The 14,951-nt window shown below is 38.1% G+C and overlaps 1 protein-coding gene across 3 annotated transcripts in view; it reads right to left on the bottom strand.

Moving 5' to 3' along the window:
* Positions 1–14,951, bottom strand: part of SLC24A3 (solute carrier family 24 member 3) — a 183,567-nt gene that overhangs the window by 121,906 nt on the left and 46,710 nt on the right. For all 3 annotated transcript variants that reach the window (XM_026672544.2, XM_087961079.1, XM_087961080.1), the window contains exon 2: positions 11,317–11,454. In XM_026672544.2, coding sequence (XP_026528329.2) covers positions 11,317–11,454 — 138 coding nt within the window. The remainder of the gene's footprint in view (positions 1–11,316; positions 11,455–14,951) is intronic.

Here is a 14,951-nt window from a genome sequence, read left to right as displayed (position 1 = left end):
GTATCTGCTTTGGGGGAAATGTTAATACAGGTTGATGATGCAACTTGGTATCACTTGCTAGTAATTATTCATATTTTCCCAGTTTTGACATACTAAAGCAATTTTTTAAAATAGTATGTCTACTATTTTCATTCATAATATTTACTATTTCAGGAGAACAAGTACGATAAATTGCTCAATAAGTAAGACTTTGTTACATAGACAAGCTCCATAAACAAAAAAATTCTCAAAATTGCAGCTTGAAAACATTGAATCATATTAGTACTTTATATTTTAATTGTTCTGGTCCACCAAACTCCCATTTTTCTACAATTTTCTGTTTGAAAGCAGTCTTTTCTTTGCAGCTGTTTATCACTGGTAAGCTAAAATACAGGTGAAACTGGAAAAATTAGAATATCGTGCAAAAGTTCATTTATTTCAGTAATGCAACTTAAAAGGTGAAACTAATATATGAGATAGACTCATTACATGCAATGCAAGATAGTTCAAGCTGTGATGTGTCATAATTGAGATGATTATGGCTTACAGCTCATGAAAACCCCAAATCCACAATCTCAGAAAATTAGAATAGGTTCAATATTCTAAGCTCAAAGTGTCCCACTCTAATCAGCTAATGAAGCCATAACACCTGCAAAGGGTTCCTGAGCCTTTAAATGGTCTTTCAGTCTGGTTCAGTAGGAATCACAATCATGGGAAAGACTGCTGACCTGACAGTTGTGCAGAAAACCATCATTGACACCCTCCATAAGGAGGGAAAGCCTCAAAAGGTAATTGCAAAAGAAGTTGGATGTTCCCAAAGTGCTGCATCAAAGCACATTAATAGAAAGTTATGTGGAAGGGAAAAAGGTGGAAGAAAAAGGTGCACAAGTAGCAGGGATGACCGCAATCTGGAGAGGATTGTCAGAAAAAGGCCATTCAAAAGTGTTGGGGACTTTCACAAGGAGTAGACTGAGGCTGGAGTCAGTGCATCAAGAGCCACCACACACAAACGGATCCTGGACATGGGCTTCAAATGTCGTATTCCTCTTGTCAAGCCGCTCCTGAACAACAAACAACGTCTGAAGCGTCTTACCTGGGCTAAAGAAAAACAGAACTGGTCTGTTGCTCAGTGGTCCAAAGTCCTCTTTTCTGATGAGAGCAACTTTTGCATCTCATTTGGAAACCAAGGACTCAGAGTCTGGAGGAAGAATGGAGAGGCACACACTGCAAGTTGCTTGAAGTCCAGTGTGAAGTTTCCACAGTCTGTGTTAATTTGGGGAGCCATGTCATCTGCTGGTGTTGGTCCACTGTGCTTCATTAAGTCCAGGGTCAACGCAGCCATCTACCAGGAGATTTTGGAGCACTTCATGCTTCCTTCCGCAGACGAGCTTTATGTGGATGCTGACTTTATTTTCCAGCAGGACTTGGCACCTGCCCACACTGCCAAAAGCACCAAAACCTGGTTCAATGACCGTGGGATTACTGTGCTTGATTGGCCAGCAAACTCGCCTGACCTGAACCCCATAGAGCAGTGATCCCCAACCTTTTTTATGCCGCGGCCCGGTACCGGCATCAGCTGGGCGCCGCGGCCCGGTACCGGCATCAGCTGGGCGCCGCGGCCCGGTACCGGCATCAGCTGGGCACCGCCATCTTTTTGATGAAAAGTGCTCCGGTGAGCTTTCTACCTCCGGAAAAAGCTCACCGGAAGCACCGAAAGCTTTTTCATCAAAAAGATGGCGGCGCCCAGCAACCAGCGGCCCGGTAGGACTTGTTTCGCGGACCGGTGGTTGGGGACCCCTGCCATAGAGAATCTATGGGGCATTGCCAAGAGAAAGATGAGAGACATGAGACCGAACAATGCAGAAGAGCTGAAGGCCGCTATTGAAGCATCCTGGTCTTCCATAACACCTCAGCAGTGCCACAGGCTGATAGCTTCCATGCCACACCGCATTGAGGCAGTAATTGCTGCAAAAGGGGCCCAAACCAAGTACTGAGTACATATGCATGCTTATACTTTTCAGAAGTCCGATATGGTTCTATGTACAATCCTTGTTTTATTGATTGCATGTAATATTCTAATTTTCTGAGATTGTGGATTTGGGGTTTTCATGAGCTATAAGCCATAATCATCCCAATTATGACAAATCACGGCTTGAACTATCTTGCTTTGCATGTAATGAGTCTATCTCATATATTAGGTTCACCTTTTAAGTTGCATTAGTGAAATAAATGAACTTTTGCATGATATTCTAATTTTTTGAGTTTCACCTGTAGGTGCAACACCTCCATCTATTTTTACTCAAATTTAGCTCAGTTACTGTATGGCTGACCAAAATGTCAGCACATTAAAGCTTGCGGGTTCACTCAAGACTCTGCTTTCTGAGCATTGTCTGCCTTATTAAAAAGAAACTCTGAAAAATAAAGAGGGAGTGGAATATTATTATCTTCAAAGGCTCTGTGTAGCATGACAGCTGCAACTGTGCATGTTAGAATGATAAGAGATGCTCTTATGTCACCTGGTCCATATGTATCACCTTTAGGCATTACATTACTGATGAAATTCCATTTTTCCTGCTTATTTTACAATCCAACAAATTATCTTGTGATTTTTATAGATATAACTGGCCAGGGCTGAAAGCTCATGGCATAATTAATTTTGAATTAGACCTCATTTTACTTATTTCTTAGTTTTGTTGAGGATGTCTGGTTCTAGAAGGACCCTCGGTAGCTTACAATATGTGCAATATATAGCTTTAAAATTCTACCTAGAAACCACAACACTGCACAGTTGCACAGAATAGCTAAGTCCACATCTGAAAAATTCAATTAGCCGATTTATTGTCCAAATCTGAAAAATTCAATTAGCTGATTTATTGCTCATGGCTATATACAGGAATCTTCCCAGACTGATGGTTTGCACCCCCTTGTGCCCACATAGGGGATTCTAGGCTAATTCCCATTTGTCTCCTTCCCCTGGCTCTGCCAGTCTCTCTCCAACAACAGCTTACTTACCATTTCTCCAATGTACAAAGTGAATCTGTTACAGAGGAGAAACCATGTAATAACAATAGCAATATCATTCTTTATTATTCATACTTTGTGTCATCAATATCATTCTTTATTATTCATACTTTGTGTCATCATTCTCCTGCCTGCCCAAGATAATCTTAGGGACATTATAACACAGTAAACAAGCATAATCTCCCTGTCCATAGCTGACTCAGAGAGAAATGCTGTTGTGCAGGAAGGCTGTCTGCTCTAAACATTTGACATTCTCACATCATGTATCTAGTTTTTTTAAAGCTGATAATCACATCTTTATCCCAGCTGATTTTCCTCATTTACCTTTAGGTGGGCTTCCTGAGCCAGAGATGACCTAGGAGAAACTATGCAGCAACATTTGCCAAGATATGATTTAAATCTGGGAAATGAAGAAAGCATTAAAAAGAACTTCAAACTCTCTCTGCCATAACTTCCTCAGGTAGAAAGAAGGGAGATATAGTCAGGCTTTCAAAATTCCATTACTATGGTCTAAACTCTAGATCAATTACCTTGCCAAGGTAAAAGCTTTTCTAAGCCTGGGGTAAACCAATTTTCTGAGGTATGAGGCAGGTTTTAGAAAGTACCATATGTGCTGCTCCACAGGCAGTTTAGGACCTCTGCTTATATTAGTGTGATGCACTACATCAATAATACACAGTTTAATGAGCAATGTCTGTGGAGATTCTCAATCATTCAGGTCACTGATGGTCCCAAAAGTGCTTTTTCAAAAGGCAACTGGACTTAGCATTTTCTTTGAAAATGTTTTGTTTCTCATCCAAGAAGCTTCCAGAGCTTCCAGAACTGAAGACGCTTCTTGGACAAGTGAAACATTTTCAAAGAAAAAACAAAGTCTAGTTGCCTTTTCAAAAGCACCTTTGGGACTTTAATGAGCAATGCTGCCTGATTGTATCCCTTCTTGTGGACAAAGTTTTGTAATTTGCTTACAAGGGAGCTTCTAGAATAAGGCCCATAGTTACCTGGCTGCATCAGTGGGATAAGGCAGTGGTCCCCAACCTTTTTGTACCAGGGACCAGTTTCAAGCAGAAACACTTTTTCAAGGACCGGCGGGGGGAGGGGGAGATTCTATTTTCCATTCCCAAAACTTTATGTTTACCCTACAACTAGCATTAAAGACACCTGACTGCAGTCTCTCAGTTCTAGGTCTTGCCCAGCTGTGTAGCTACAAAATTTCATGCAGATGTTTCTCTTATCTCTGTTTGGTGAAAACAGGAATTGAATGAGGAGCATTTAGTCAGTGTGTTTTCCCTAGGAAGCTCCTGTAGTCCTTGTTTAGGATCATTCAGAGCTACGATGGACCTTCTAACATCCAGCCCAGGAAGAAACTGCTTCAAAGAAGCCGGGGTGGCTTTTCTGTTGCTGCGCATCTCCTCTCGAGGCCTCGTTCACCCCCACCCCGCCCGCCACAAGCGGTTCAATCCAGTGCCCGCTCTGCCACAGCCTGCCTGCCTGCCTCGCTTGGTTGTTTGGGAGCAGCTTCGGCTGATAAAAGAGGCGAATAGTTATTATTCTCAGCAAGCTGTCTCCAAACAAACGAAGGCAGGCAGGCAGGCAGAACGGAGCACTGATTGAACCTGGATTGATTGGCGGTGGGTGGGGGTGAACGGGCGCTTCGGGGGAGCTGCGCTCGACAGGAACGCCACCCTGCCAGCTCCTTTGAAGCAGTTTCTTCCTGGGCTGGTGGAGGAGCGAGAGAGCGACTGAGAGAGGAACGAGGCGGGAGGAAACCGAAGCCGCTGAGCCGGAGAGCAGGACAGGCTTTGCTTGCTTCCTCCCTCCTTTCTTTCATTTGTGTCCTTGATCCCTGATCCCAGCAGCATTCACCGAAGGCGAAGAAAGCCGCCATTTTTTAAAAAAAAAAAATTCTTTGCGGCCCGGTACAGAGTGCTCCACGGACCGGGACCGGTCCGCGGCCCGGTGGTTGGGGACCCCTGGGATAAGGCACTTGAGTAAAAAGACAAGTTTCAACTAGTAGGCAAATATTAAGAGCTAGACTCTGTCTGTAACTTTTATCGTAGTGGATTCCAGGCAGAAGGATGCATTGGAGATAAATGCTGCTTTGAGAAATTTGGACTAGACTCGTTCCAGGAGGGCCCAGTTGGGAAATGATAAGATTATCTGGTGGCAAATTATCATACATAACTAAATGGGGTATCTTTAGAAAAGAAAGATTGTTAATGGGGTTTAAATGGTCACCCATTCACATTTATATCCCGAATATACAGTCTTCTCTTGTCTTCCTTCCCCTTGAGACATTGCCAGCTAAGATTGCAAAAGGCTGACAGACTTTTTTGACATGGGAAGCCCCTTCTAAATCCAGGACTGAACTCAATTATTTATATGTTCTTATGAAAATTGCAAAACATAATTTCCCCAACAAATGAAGAGACCATCCAAGTGTTCCTAGGATGCAACATCTGTCTATGTGCTTGGAACTATGGAAATTCTTATTTATTTATTTATTTATTTATTTGATTTGCCAATTGTTTACAAGATAATAAGTATAAGTGTATACATAGTTGTGAATACATGAAATGGGTACATATAAGAAAAATAAAAGAATAAGAGAAACAATAGGACAGGGACGGTAGGCACGATGGTGCGCTTTATGCACGCCCTACAGACCTCTTAGGAAAGGGGTGAGGTCAATAGTAGACAGTCTAAGGTTAAAGTTTTTGGGGTTTGGGGAAGAAACTACAGAGTCGGGTAGAGTATTCCAGACATTGACCACTCTATTGCTGAAGTCGTATTTCCTGCAATCAAGTTTGGTGCGGTTTACTTTGAGTTTGTATCTATTGTGTGCTCTTGTGTTGTTATGGTTGAAGCTGAAGTATTCATTGACAGGTAGGACATTGCAATGTATGATTTTATATACCATGCTTAGGTCAGACCAAAGACGGCGTAATTCAAGGTTTTCTAGTTTTAGAATTTCAAGTCTGGTGGCATAAGGTATTCTACAACGAGTAGAAGAGTGGAGAACTCTTCTTGTGAAATATTTCTGGACTTTCTCAATTGTGCTAATATCAGATACGTAATGAGGGTTCCAGACTGATGAACTGTATTCGAGTATTGGTCTAGCAATGTTTTGTATGCTCTGGTTAGTAGTGTGATATTACCAGAGAAAAACTACGTAGGATTAGGTTAACAACTCTTAATGCCTTTTTGGCTATGTAGTTGCAGTGGGCTCTAGCACTTAGATCATTAGAGGTGAGTATTCCAAGGTCCTTTACAGAGCTTGGGTCATCAACAAGATCTTGACTATTCAGCTTGTATTTTATTTTCTGATTTTTTTTGCCAATATGTAAGACAGAGCATTTATTTGTTGAGATTTGAAGTTGCCATTTGTTTGACCATTCAGATACGTAGTCAAGGTCTTTTTGTAAGGTAGCAGTATTGTCTGTGGTATTGAACAGCTTTACATCATCAGCGAAGAGAACCAAGTATTTACCAAGTATTTGTAAGGAATCAAACTAGTCTTCACATAAAGTCATATTGTGGTTTGTTTGTGGCTTATTATGATATGCCCAATTTCCCACTCTGTTTTGGAAAGGGTATATACATTATGTTAAGCAAAAACTGTTGGCATTTATGCTTTAATGTAATGTGTGGCCTAGAGGGACCTTCGCTTCATGTTTACCTTAAGCGCTCAAAACTGTCTAAAGAGTTGCTGGATGCTTGTAAACATTCAAGGTTAACTGCAGTGCATTACATTCATGTTGTAGCTATCTCAATTTCAGTTGAACTTGAACTTGCTTCTAAATATATGTTAAAGCAACTAAGATTTAAATTAAACATTAATTACAAGTGAACAGACTCGTTGTGCTTGCTATTTTTAAACAAACCCAGTAACTCCTGTTAAGCCAGACAGTATCAACTCATGGTAGAGATGGAAAAAAGGAAGCAAAATCACTTCCAGAAATCTGCAACAAATTATGTAGGAAAAAATCTCAAAGAAACCTCTCTTAATCAAGACTTTACCATTTATAACTCAAAGAGTGTCAACATCCAGTGTTTTAAATAAAACTGGAGGCAGATGTGGTACGTGTCCAATTATTTTAGCCTGAGCTGAAATGACACACCTTTTTTCCTATTCTTTTCACCAAACCTGTACCCCACTCTTATTTATTGGAATAAAGAAAAATAATATTCTATCTTTTTGCCTATATTCACTTGAAAGAAATGCATCCAAGTCAGGGATGAGATGCCATGCTACTACATTGCAAATAGACACCCATGGGTTCCCAATTCACTATAGTTGAACAAATATGTTCAATGTCTATGGCCATGAATATGTTATTTTATGTGCCATTATTACTCCACATTTTAGCACACTGTATTACTATTTCATTGTGAATCTTTAAGGCCTACATAATGCCAGATAATGTTATTTATGGAAATCAATGCCAACCATACACATTGCAGAGAAGCAACTAACTGCCACAAGCTTCAAGACAATGAGCTACAGTTCCTGTGGAGAATTTTTTCTTTTTTACAGAGATTGAAATCAAAGGAATATGATAACTCAGCAGCCATGAGGCCAGGAATTTGATTGAAGTAGACTATTCAGAAGTGTTAACACCCTATACTGAAATATAAACATGGCAAAAATTCCACACAGCCCTAGTCATATTTTGTTTAAAATGTGTTTCTAAAATGTCTAACTTTTCTTTTGTGATGATGAAAACAGCAAATACATAAGAAATTGTAATTAATTCATAAAAATTACACAGTACACATGAAACACTGGGGCACAGAAATAATTGTGTGATTGCAAAATATATTAAAGGCATGGAGGGAGATGGAAGCCTGTTCTGCCTCTGACTTCCTGCCCTTTTTCATTCGTTATAATCTTACATTCAAGGTCTAAATCTAGGCTTATTTATGGAGAAGAACAGGGCAGATCGAGGAAAATGTTAAGCCGCTCTACTGGAGCGTTTGAATGTTTAGTTGCTCTCCAATTTATATTTAGTTGCAAGCCTAATGTAAAAATCCCAGAAGATAGATAGGAAATACTAGCTCCATACTACCGGTCAGAGACTGAAGCTGAAAAGCATTGCAGAAAAGGCATAGTTGATGTGTTCATTAAACAAACATATCTACACAAAATTCATATTGCTCTACTGAGGAGGTATACATAAGGTATATTTCATCCAATTTCCAGAAAGAATATTCCTCCAAGAATTGCAAGCAAGTGCGGTATTGAACAACTCTGAGAAGAGCCACCCAGACTCACCTTGTAGGGGAGATGAAGGGCATAAACATTTAATAAACAAACAAGCAAGCAAACAAACAAACAAATAAATAAATGGAAGAAAGAAAGGAAAGTCTATTTCCAATTTTCTATTGCTTTCTATTACTTTTCCGCTAAAATGTCATTTTAGAGTTCTCACAAATGAGTGTTGGGTATTTTTGTCTGGGTGACAGCAGAACCCTGCCCTTTCTCTTCTTTCAAATGTTCATATCAAGCAGGATCCAGTCTTTCCCCTAAACCTCAAAAACAGCCGAGGGTCAAGTAATCTCACCAACAAGAACAGCAGAAGAGGACTGTTACTTTCCTGAACTTCCTGATGTGAAGCATGGATAGTCAGTCGCAGCCTAAGTTTCAAGCAATTTTATTCCTTTTTCATTTATTTTTAGGATGTTTCTAGCCTTTCCACTAAGATAGCTAACAAGAAACAGAAAGTAGAATCATGGAAAATCTCATAGAAATACTTAAACACACATTAAGCTGTTGAAACTGAAAAGACCTGTGGTCATAGGAAGAATGCCTAGCCTCCCTTTCTAAAAGCAGAAAGACTGAGGATTAAATAGATATCCTGAGGCGAGGAAGCAGGTTTCACCATTCCAGAGCAGCAAAGGAAGCAGCTCTCCACCCCAGGTTCCCAATAAATGGGAGCAGTTTTTAGAGCAGTGTTTCTCAATCTTGGCAAATTTAAGATGTGTGCTGTCTGGGGAATTCTGTGAGTTGAAATCCATGCCTCTTACGATTACCAAGGTTGAAAAACATTGTTCTAGGGGATTTTATGCTCAGGCATGTTCATATTGGGACAAGCAGCTCCTCAGATAGTCCCCCCCAAATTTTTAGGCCTTAAATCTCAAAATAACACATTATGGTTTTATCCATGGAAAATCACTGGCAAATAATGTTGTGTGGGCCTTTCAGCAAAAGCACAATAAAGTGGGCTCTTGCTTTAATTTGCATATAGAAAGCGACTTTCTAACTCCACAGCTTCATTTAATTCAGTACTGCCAGTGACACCTGCTATCCGAGATGTTGGTGACCAAACCCAGGAACTTTCAGATATAAATGTATTTCAAACAACTGAGATATGGACTCTTGCCACTTCAAGATTCCTCCCTGTTTTTTAGTTAATAAATGTATTCCTTGTGTGGCCAAGAACTCACAAGTACATGCCCAATTTAAAGGACAAGCGGGGGGGGGGGGGGGAGAGCACTTTACATGTTTTTGTTTTTGAGCCAATTTTGCCATTGTGAATAAGTCACAATTTGCTGCATCCAGATCCTTGTACTTATGTTTGTGAATATCTGGAAACAAGCAGTGGCAATAACAAATAAGAGACTAAAATAACCCCATTTGTTTGGGAGAGGTTCTGTCTTCATTCTTTCTGAGGAAAAGTTATCCAGTCTTAGCTATTCATATACCCAAAATATGTTAGCACAAAACAACAACCACCACAGGCCTTTTGTTTCTTCCTTAAAATGAAATATTAATGTTACTTTTGTCAAAGAAAATATAGGCATTCATCAGAAAATCTACTTCTATAAAAATTATATTGCTTTTTTGAAGGTAACAGCTAATAAATTAATGTAACTGTTAATTATATTGGAAGTGAGAATTTGCAAACAAAACTCCCAAGATTTTATAGTAAATTTGTTGGCAAAATTATGTGGTCAGATAAATAATTCTATAAATATTTATTCATCTTTTTAAGTATGCACAAATCTTTCAGTTCATTAATCACTTGCTTTTCTGATTTTTATAGTGACGTTAGCTAAAAATACATAATGCAGCTGATTTTGTTGAGTGTTTGAGAACACATATGTGTTTAATAATTACAACTCAGGTATTTCAGTTTTTCCTCATCTGTACTGTACCCTTCCTTGCTGAGAAATGCCTTTTCCATTATTAACCGAAAATAGAATTAAAACAAGAGGTCTTATACATTACATAAATGAACTGCATAGTTTCAAGCAAGGCATTCTCCTCTGAAAGAGCCTTCAATAATATTTATTTGGAAGTTAGTACATTCAACTAAGGAACCCTCCCAACTTTAATAAAAAAAACTTATGGCATACAAGTTTAGCCAGTTTATTGTGTCCGACTAAGTATGATCTGGGATAATTGACAAGTAGCCTATTAACTGCTCCTTGAATAAGTTCTCTTAATTGCCCTTAATCTTACTTCCTAGAAAGAACTTTAATCACAGATCACCCTTTTCATTTAAATTTTCATTTTCATTTCATTTTCATTTTGCACAGCAAACATAACACAATGTCACTATAGAAATAATAAAATAAGGGAACAAAAGCACAGTAAAGGGAACAACCCACATTGAGAAAATGGAAAAGAACACATAGAAATCAAATAATTTACCAACAACATAACTTGATTCTCCATAAAAGTAAGGAAACAAAGGATAAGAATTTGTACAAAAAGAAGTTCTCAGGAAAGGAATTGTGGGGCTGTTTCTACAAAGAAACAACTGAGAATCTTACAACTCAGGAAGAAAAGTTAAAAGAAGCAACCAGCGTTAGGGGAGATATGTGGCTTTTTCAAATACCGTGTATTTTTCTGTGAACTAGTACTAAAAGAAAGGGCTCATAGTTTTATTTAAGAATAATAGGCTGTAAAGTATGCTAAATATTTGTATGTCAAAGATGTACCAACCGTTATGTATAAACAGGCCTTTCCTTAAAAATACTCTACAAATTTCACTGAAAGCCAAGTGGCAAATCAATTTAATAAATTGTTTATTAAACTCTTCCTTTCAAAATCCATGTGCTGACCACTGTTTGCAATGATAATAAAAACAAAGAGCACCTAAAACTAGGAAAAGTTTTTCACTGTTCTCATATACACTGCATGTAAAATCCACAGAAATTCTATAAGCAATCTTGAGTATGAACTGGAAGGGACTTGCCATCATTCATCTTACAATACATACAAAATCTGCATGATTGGAAATATTTTTTGGTGTTTTTGCAGCCACTGAACCTTACAGACCACCAAATCAAGGAAGAAAACCTCCATCCTACCTGGTTCAGTGCAATTTTTTCGATAGAGATGCTTTACTTCTTCTGGCTTATCAGTGACATTATCCTCAGTTTCTTGCAGTAGTCTTCTTCCCAGCCATTTGTCACTAGTCTCCAAATCGAAGTTCAGAGATTCGTAAACTACCAAGAAAGAAAGAAAAACTAAGTCAGTATACTTGGATAAGTATTATATTTGTTCTAGGTGTCAGAATCAGATCCAGCAAGAAAAAGGTCATAAAGAAAAGGGAATTAGGTTTCTCACTTGTATTCCTACAGTAATCTTACATTTCCTTGTCCTTAATCTCTGGATCGTACCATTGCAAAGCAAAATCCCCATTCCATGCATTTTTGTTAAGAGTTACACTAAAAATATAAACTGAAAGGAAAGAGCTGGGAGCTCTCAAGATATTATCTAGCATAATTACCACTAACATTTATCAGATTTTACAATGTCCTTAGTCACTGCTTCAAACCAGTCAACCACTGTTTCACCTTAGGCAATGTCTTAAACCAGTTCTCATGCTCCCATCTCAAGTTATTAGAGATTAGACCAGCCCTCCTTAGACAACATTGGCTGGGGATGATGGGAAAGGAACCCAACATATCTGAAGGCAACAAATAAGGGATGTTAGCAACCTGAGCTTAATTAGAGGAAGTACTCCACCTCCCAGATAAGGTAGCTACTTGTAAGCACTGCATGCTTTACAAAGTTGGGAAGGAAATGAAATTGCCAACATTTATGTCAATGAAACCAGAAAGTGCTTTGTGTTGCAGGAAACACACACACACACACACATATACACACACACACCAAATGTGGCCAAGAAAAACAAGGCAAGTAATTAAACAAGTTGCCAGAATTAACATGAGTAAGAAATGTGGGGAAATCAACCCTCCATTAAATTAACCAGATCTGCCTAGCACTGTCTCTTCTAACTCTAAATATCTTGCCAGGCTTCAGTTTTAGTTCTGCCACCAGGCAAACGCCAAAGCTGGAACCTCAAGCCTTCTGTATACAAAGCAGGTGCTTTGTTATTCAGCAGCATGGCTCTTTCTCATAAAAAGCACATGGGAATTACTTTGCTGTTCCTGTTAAGTGAGCTTGAAAATGCAAATATTTAAACAAAATAGCCAGAAAAAAACATATAAAAGCAAACGGCATTAGAAGGCTTCCAGAGGCAACTCATTTTTGAAAGCACAAATATTGGATAAACTAGTCAACATTTTTATGCTCTTTTCACAAATGTTTATGGATGCCTTCAATAAGAGTAGTTTTTATGTGCACGAGAGGTAACTAACTAGATATGCAATGCATTGTTATTGATATATTGTCCTCCTTTCCCACTTTACTTTAAAGGAGATGATGGTGAGCAAAACTAATTTTTCCATTTCAATTCAAACACATGGCACCTGTCCAAGGGTCGGGGTTTTTTTTTTTGGTTTTTTTTGGCAAGTGCTACTTAATCCTGGAAACTTGTATGTTGCTCTGATTAAGCATGGAGTACATGTTCATGTGCCAGTAACATTTGGCAGGCTACAGCAGCGTGGTGTTCATTATATGCTGTGCAGTCTCAATCTGAAACTCTTTCAAGAGTTAGTAGTGCTTTATGCCAGGTTTCCATTACAAGTTTCACTCTTTCTTGCCTCAAGTTAAATGTATTACAGTTCTTTCTTTCGCATATATCTATTTTTTTTTTCATTCAGTTTTCCTATGCAGACATCGGGAAAAAGAAGAATTAGTGCCAAAATTGTTGGAGAAGTGTAGCAAGACAGGTTTGCTGCCTTAAACAAATAAGATAACATTAATTCATGTTGAACCCCAGGTTACTTCATATACAAATTATTGGAAAAAAGAAAAAAGAGACAAAAAGCATAAAATGTTTTAAAACAAAGCATGAAATATTAACCATATGGAATAATTTTAATCAATCTTCTCAACAGCCAGTTGATAAGCAGAACACGAGCTTGTTTGCTCCAAAGCAAAATAATCTTTAATCACATACTGATTTTTAAACCATACATCCTTCCCAAAAGGAAGTCAACAAAATTATTGATATTAAACTAAAATGAAAGAATACACCGTACTGTATCATACGATAAGTTTCCCATCACTCTTTTTAAACTTTCTGTATGGTGTCCAATAAACATGAAAAATATGTTGAATAACTCTAATTTAATATCATAATAAACATACTGAATATTATTTAAACTTCAAAGCATTGATTTCTTACTATTCAATGTCATGGTAATGCAAGTCTTTATTTTAAAATTCAAAATAATCAATAATCATCCTTAACAATAAAAAATGCTCAATTTGCAAAATTCCAAAACATGCTTCAATGTATATAAATTAAGCTTTAGATGTATTTCTCTCAATACATTTTCTGATTATTTTTTATGTGTTAGGTAGCTGTTAAGAATTTAGGAATTGAGTCCTTATATGTGTTGTTTGTGTGTACACAGACACACACAAAAGCACATCTTAATCTTATTCAGTTTTTCATTGTTAATTAAAAAGAGAATTCTGCATTTAAAAGACATAACTTACATCAATTTCAATTCAATTTATGTGATCAAAGACCAGCACAGATAATCAACAAATACAATTTAAAACACAATTAAAATACATTTCTAAAATAACCTAACTAGTATCTAATTAAAGACTAAAATTATATTGTATGATATCTAAAATTATAGTAAAGTAAAGGAATCTATTAACACCTGAGAAGTGTTAATATCTAAAATTTAGATTAATTATAGTTACAGAAAATTCATTGAGGGATATTCGTCCATCAGAGTTCAACAGATCTTCTACACTGCTGTGCAAAACCTAGCTGTGCATATGCTGTACCTTGGGGTACTTGTAGACAAGGGCTACTTTGTCTAAAAGCAACATTTAGGCATAAGCCAAATCTAGGTGACCAGAATATTTACTAATCAGAGGCAGTATGAACCTGGCTCCGATGTTTCCATACAGAAAGGACACATTCTGAAGTTTCCACTTCTCTGGAATCACAGGGGCAAAGCCTTTCAAAAGTTCAATGTAAGGTTTTTTTTATATTTACCATCCAATGCTGCAAAGGGTAGAGCATGGCATTGGGCTCCTTTCCAGATAGGTAAACCCAAAGCTTGGGAGCCAACCAGTCCCATAAAGGAGCTGGGCTAAAGGCATAGCCTTAAAGAGTTTAAGTGCAGCTGGATCAGAAAAAATTAAGTATGGCATTGGTAGATCTTTGTTCAGTAGAAGCAGCATATTCCAGTAGCAGCAGTATATTCACAGTGGGCTTCCCTCCAACTAATGGCATGCAATAACTATTCCAGCATCCCAGTGGTCTCATGATCAAAATGCAGATGCTGGGCAACAGGCATGTATTTATGACAGCTGCAGTTGTAGTGTCCCGGGACCACGTGATTATGTTTTGTGACCTTCTGACAAGCAAAGTCAATGGAGAAGCCAGATTCACTTAACAACTTAACAAAGTTAATGTTACTAACTTAACAACTGCAGTGATTCACTTTACAACAATGGCAAAAATGTTCTATTTTACTATCATTAATGCTTCATAAGCAGAGCTTGGGCTTTTTGGCAAAAGCCATAATCTTGTTTTTCTGATAGTGTATTTCCAGATTATCCTTGT

This window comes from Notechis scutatus, chromosome 3 (genome assembly GCF_049901735.1).
Source record: "Notechis scutatus isolate UNSWTSFEM ecotype Mainland chromosome 3, rNotScu1.2, whole genome shotgun sequence".
NCBI lineage: Eukaryota > Metazoa > Chordata > Lepidosauria > Squamata > Elapidae > Notechis > Notechis scutatus.
Note: the sequence above shows the minus strand (reverse complement) of the source record. Positions and strands in the feature narration are given on the sequence as shown.